The 6,599-nt window shown below is 36.2% G+C and overlaps 1 protein-coding gene across 1 annotated transcript in view; it reads left to right on the top strand.

Moving 5' to 3' along the window:
* Window positions 1–1,701: 1,701 nt before the first annotated feature.
* Window positions 1,702–6,599, top strand: part of pla2g15 (phospholipase A2, group XV) — a 13,073-nt gene continuing 8,175 nt past the window's right edge. Inside the window, exons 1-2 of the mRNA XM_015018597.1 lie at window positions 1,702–2,015; window positions 5,705–5,861. Coding sequence (XP_014874083.1) covers window positions 1,880–2,015; window positions 5,705–5,861 — 293 coding nt within the window. The 5' untranslated portion in view covers window positions 1,702–1,879. The remainder of the gene's footprint in view (window positions 2,016–5,704; window positions 5,862–6,599) is intronic.

Below are 6,599 nucleotides of genomic sequence, written 5' to 3'. Positions count from 1 at the left end.
AAAAAAAAAAATTGGATAATCTTTTTATATCTAAAATTCACTTTTAAGGTTGTCTGTGATGTCTACAAACAGCTGGACTGATGAAACCGACAATGTGATACGTTTTAAACTCTAATGATGACTGTTGGATGATCAGGATACTGCCAGATAATCTATTGCTGGATTCACAATGCCACTATTTATGCCCTCGGGTATCGATTTTTGACATGCAATTATTTAAATACTGGATCAGATTACAGTGGATCTAAAAAAGTGTGCACATCCATGTAAAAGTGCCTGAGTTTTGTTAAAAAATGATACCGCGATTATTTCAATGTGTTTTTCTATCTTTAATGTGACACATAGCCCATATATTCCAATGAAACATCTTTATCTAGAGGAAACATCTGGCAATAACCTTGTTACAGACATGTGCACACCTTTAAATGAACATTTGGTTGAAGCACCTTTCAAATCAGTTTCAGCATCCAGTTTCCTTTAATTCAATTTGATTAACCTGAATTAAAATTCAATTCCGTAGCAAAACATTTACTTTTACATATTCTAGGTAAAGCCATAACATTTAGAGAAGAATTAAAATAATTAATGTCATTGTATATATATATTTTTTCAGCCAAATTGTAAAAAAAAATATATGTGATATTAAAGATGCAAAAATTTCCAAATTATTATTCGTGGTCTCCTTTTTGTACATCACAAAATGCTGTCATTTTATCAGATGTGTGTGTGTGAACTTTTTGTCTCCTCCATCTTTCCAAATCAAACTTCTTCATGGTCATCTGTTCTTTGTTTGTTTTGTTGTTGCTCTTGTTGTTTGATACTGAATTTATCTTTAATATGTAGCACAATAAATTAATGTAGGCCAGACAAGGGAAAAATATCTAAAATGCGGCATTAAAAAGTCAGAGAAATGGATATTCCCATTGGAATGCTCAACAAGAAATAACTTTAATATAGCCTAATGTGGCGTTCTAAAACTATTTTAAAAACTGCACTATTACAATGTAGTGTGGTGCAAAGTTGAGAATGGTATTTTTTTTTAATGCTTCCTTTAAATAAAGGATGTTCAGGCTCCATAATTTTCCACTCTGAAATTTAAAAGGCTTTATGAACGACTGAAGATAAAAATCTGAGGAGTAAAAAAAGAAAGAAAGAAAAAAGCAAAACTCAGTGAAGTAGTGATTTCCGATAATCGTTTTAAATATTGTCTCCTGTGCCTTACTCAGCATCACTAAACTGGGACCCTGTACAATTTATTTTGAAATATTTTTTCCCCAATATTATTTTTTCGGCAATCTGCATCCTCGCATACAATTGAGAAAATTAATGGCAAAAAAAAAAAAAAAAGACTGGGAGAAAAATATTTACAAAATTAATTTGATTGTAGGCCAATAGGAAAAAGCTAAAAAAAAAAAAAAAAGCTAACAATAATCTTGACAAGAATCTTTGAGATTTAGCAAATTGTGTAAATTAAGATTAAATCATGGCAAAGACAAATAGCCTTACAAATTATCTTGTGTTTTAGATAAGAGAAATTAACAAAGTCTGGAAACACCAATAGTCCATACTGTTAAAGTCAAATTCCAGACATTTCGAGACTGCGAGGGAATCCTGTGCACTGACAAGAAAACAAAACAAAAGCTTGTATCGATTATTTGTCATTCGTCGTCTCTGCGGTCGATTACTCAAGGCTGCTGTTTGATTTGCTCGGCAATCTGCACCTCGTGATCTGCAGTTGTTTACTCATCATCGGCATCTGAAGTGGTTTGATCAGATGATCCTAGGTATTTAACCGACAACAGAAACAGCCGGCGGCAGTGCCTGCTAGCACACGCAGAGGAGCCGACAGTGACCCACCGGCTATGCCACATCGGGAGCCATGGCGGGTTGGTACCGGTTGACAGCCCTCTGCATCGGCTTGTTGTTATTGTTTTTGGAACCGAGCAGCGGAAGACCCGTGGAAGAATGCCTCCAGAACAAGTCATGCCAGAGCCAGAGACCCCCCGTCGTCCTCAGTAAGGCGTATATATTTGTCTTATGTCATATCCGGGTGTAAAATATAATCTTAGAGTTGAAACCAAATGCTGCCAGGTTCTTTTTAATTCATGCTGGGGTACAGGGTGTACCAGCAACGAGGAAAATGTATTCAAGAAAGTTCACGTCTGTATATTTCCGCGTTGAGAATAGAGGTGTGTTGGGGTTAGACCTAAGGTTCTTACTCATGTAACGGACTAATTCGCTGTTTTACGGGATTCCTCCTCTGATGAGGTCTAGTTAGGAATGTGACCGGTGTTGTTGAGTCGAGTTCAGTTCGGCATCACATTGCGCGTTCACACGGCGTTTTATGGCGACAGCCTCATGGTGTATTCAAGTGCACTTGATAACGTCGGTCACTTCATAACGCCAAAGATGTGTCATCAAATGTCAAACTCTTTTGCAACACTTCCCAAATAACACCCTTTTTTATTTTTATTTGTTTTGTTTTATTTAACCATTTCATATTGGATTTGCTCAGTAATTTGACTAAACTTGCTGTCAATTGGGTTGGGTGTTTTTGGACTCTAGAAATGCTTAAATTCAGTAACAGTGTGTTGGCTAAATCTCCTGAAGAGTTGTTTGTAAAAAATAAATTATTTCATCTCAGAAAGCTTTAGAATAATTTTAACAATACTAAGTGAAAATGTGGGTCAATAATTCTTTGAATACTTTGTCTTAATAATTTACATTGAAAAAGGTGTGACTATGAACAAATCTTAAGTTACTGTCATAAAATATTCTGCCTTATTGTGTTGAAAATAAATGATTGTAAATTGACATTGCAGTCAATTTACCGTCAGCAACAGAGGACATTATGCGTGTAAACATGCATTCTTTTATGGACGTTGTAGTTAGATCCTAAAATTAAGATATAAATTGTGCCCAGTGATCAGAATCAGAACATGGCTTGCTCTAGCTAAGCTTGTTTTTGGATATCAAATCAAATATTTTTTGCAATATAGGTTCTTGAAGACATTATCGGACTCTTTGATTTAAGAAAATTAAAAAAAAAAAAATTTCCAGTTAATCAAACTAAACTTCAGAACAAAATTTCAACTTTAAGCCACAGCTAAACGATTATTGTTTCAAATTAATAATGAGGTCATAATCACTGTCCAGTACAGCAGCCGCACCACAGAAATTATGTCAGACTAGGATATAAATATGTAGATTTTCTGTCTTGTAGCACAAGGGAAGAAGAAATAAAAATTAGTATTAATGTCTGTACATAAATCCATTCCTAATTTTATACTTTGATGTATAATTGATTAGATTATTTTCAGATATAATTTGATAAAAATTTGAGTATTTTTAAAGTGGCCAATATAGAACAAGTTGGAGTTTTGGTTAGATTATGTCATTTTATCAGGTCAGTGTACACCAGTAAAAGCGCCTGAAAATGATTAAAGAAAAAAAAATCTTTATTTATGGGGACGGGGGGGGGGAATCATTTGCAATTATTTTTAATATGGATATCCTTTTGCACGATTTGACTTGAATGCACCACGGATTTAAAATGTGGTGGTAAATGGCTGTGTAGAAGCGCCTGTAAAATCAAACACAAAACGTCTCCAGAAACTTTTTTTTGTTAATCACAGTGAAACTATTTCCCTTATTCTAAAAAAACCATGAAAAAGTCTCTTTTTTTTTCTTTTTTTTTAACTTGTAAGGTGACTTTAATTATCGTGTCAAACATCAATTGCATTTTTTAATGGAATAAAAAGCTCCCAAAGAATACAGTTTGTGATTTGTGAAATCTCCCTTTTTCTATGAAATCACAAAAAGAAGTATTTAATTGTATTTTGAGGTAATTTATAAGTTAGCATGTAGCATTCATTTTCTATAGGAGGGGTGAAGGGACATTTTGTTTCACACGAGGTTCTTTAAATGTGGCCGTTTCTTTTTTTCTACTCATATTTTGCACAAAAGTAACTGTTTAATACAATACAACATTTTCACAGTAACCTTATTGTTAATTCTCTTTCAAACCTTTTAAACAGTTGTTCACATTTTAGTAGCTAAGAAATCTTAATCAGCTGTTGTTGAGGAAATGCAGAAAGAAAATGCATTTTGACCAGTTCCTTGCCACTTTTTCAGCTTATTTACCAGTAGTTTATTTACACTCCTCTCTGCTTTACATTATTCCTCCATTGGAAAACAAGTTGGAAACACGAGGGATGACTCAAGACCTGTTTATCATGTGTGAGTCCAGAAGTCTTCTGGTCATATGACTCCACTCAGCCTGAATTTGACTCCTCAGCACAGCAGCCATTTAGCTTTACTGATTACCTAATTACATCTCTTGGGAGTTTTCCACTCTGTTTAGTACTCAAAAGCTCTTCTTTATGATTCAGTTTAAAACATTTGTCTAATTCTCTGGGGCAATAAAAAAAAAAATCTTCTCGTTCTGTGGTTGGAGGCTTGAGTTTGGAGACATTTATCTCTGTTTCAAACCACAGGCTCTGTCTGAACACATTAGCTTGATAAGGCTGTGGAGCTGCTCTGATCTCCATTGTGTTTGAGTAAACTTGTGGAAAAGATAAATAACAGCCTGATAAACTCCCAGTATTTAGTAACTCGGAACAGATTTCTTACTAAAACATTTTTTGGAGAATCGGCACCCTTCACTCGTGACGGCTCTGTGAAATCGAGAATCGTTTTCACGACTCTGATCAATGCGGTGTTTGTTTTTAGGGGAGATTATTCTGAGTGTCCTGCTGTTTGCGCTGCTGGCGCAGCAGCTGGTGGAGAAATGCCGCAGCAACCTTTGACTAAGATTGATGCATACAATCAAACATGTATCCCTCAAGTTTGACTTTGTGTTGCGTAAACTTTTCAGGATGACGAAAGGCTCAGTGATGATATGTACGGCAAAAAAATACTTTCCTTTATTTCCCCGGCTTTTTTTTTTTTTTTTTTTTTTTAGTGTTTGAATAGATAATCCATAATCTTGATTAGTCAGGGTTGGGGTCTGTTTATTTATTTATTTTTTTTAACAATGGGGTAAAATTAAGTGAAAGGAAAGCATTAAAAGTCTGGAGAATTTTTATAAACTGAAGAGATCTGCAGCTGTATGTTTGCTCAGAAAGTGCAACAGTTCATGATTTCAGCTCATCATCACCTGAGCTGCATTCCCGTTTCACACCCTGACTGAATAACATGTCCGGACAGATTTCTTTACGATTTAGAGCCTTGGTATTAAAATGCTTGCAGAATGCTGTTGGCCCTGCTTGAAAACAACAAGACAGCATTTCTGCATCAAAACCTGGATACTGCAACTTTCTTGCTCCTCTTCATGTTTCTTCTTTTTCAATGAAACCAGGCCGGCAAGGATTACCACTCCACAGCGTGTGCGTGTGTGTGTCACAGCTGGAGTCTGAAGATCGCCTTTTACTTTCAGTTTTCAGCTGTGTGCTGATATTCAAGACTTTAATTACCTGTAGTGTTGCTGCTTTTATAATGTTTTCAAATATAAACATGTTTTAACTTGAACCATTTTTGCACAAATTTCTTATAAGCTCTATTAAATCCTGATTCTTTCTTTTTTTTGTTTTGTCAGATAAAAGATCAACCATTTGGTTCTCTGGGTATATTTTTGTGGTCTAAAACATTCTGATCAGACCCTGTGGTCAGTTTGTGAGGTGACTCTACGTGTTGCTTGTTGCAGTCCCGGGTGATCTGGGGAACCAGCTGGAGGCGAAGCTGAATAAATCCGGAGGGGTCCACTACATCTGCTACCAGAAGACGAAAAACTTCTTCACTCTGTGGCTTGACGTGGAGCAGCTGGTGCCCATCATTATCGACTGCTGGATAGACAACATGAGGTGGGTGGGAGTCTCTTTCAGAGCCAAATTAAGATTTGAACTGTGTTTAAAAAAACAATTATAGGCCTTATTTCTTATAGCTGACTACAGTGCTTAGTGTTTCCCAGCGGTGAAAAGGTCAATCGTTTTCTTCAGTCAGAAAAGGCTTTTTGCTTCTTTATTCAGGCTTTACGTAATACTGTGCAAAGAGTCTCTAACTCCAGTCCTCAGCAGCTACTCCACACACACACTTGGATCAAATAAATGGCTTCTTAGCAGGCCTTTACCAAAGTCAATGGGATGTTGAAGAGGTAATTCCACCATCTGATTCATGTGTGGTGGAGCAGGGATGAATCTGTAAGTTGTAGGACAGCAGCTCTTGAGGACAGGAGTTGGAAGATCCCTGCTGTAAACCAACTCTTATCACTTTAGATTTTTATTTTTAAGCAGACAGTCTTAAAGTCTCTCGCTCTGTTCTTCATTAGCAAAGTTTTTCTTTGGATCTTGGCTGCTATTCACTCTTTTGCAGCATCGAGAGCTTGAGCTTGGCTGCTGATTGGCTGGTTGGAAAATCAAATTTCTCCCCAATCCAGTAATGCACCAGAGCTAAGCAGCTTGTACTGGTGCTCTTTGGTGTGAAGGTTACTACTGAGGAAAGGAGATAAGCATATCTATTTTTAGCATATTGAAGGTCAGTGATTCTTGAGAATAGGGACAAAACAAGTCCTATGGACAAAGCACAAAATTTGAATAAAATAT

The sequence above is a fragment of the Poecilia latipinna genome, unplaced genomic scaffold (genome assembly GCF_001443285.1).
Source record: "Poecilia latipinna isolate Pla-1442-1.1 unplaced genomic scaffold, P_latipinna-1.0 Scaffold2295, whole genome shotgun sequence".
Taxonomy (NCBI): Eukaryota; Metazoa; Chordata; class Actinopteri; order Cyprinodontiformes; family Poeciliidae; genus Poecilia; species Poecilia latipinna.
This window is presented reverse-complemented; position numbering and strand designations above follow the sequence as displayed.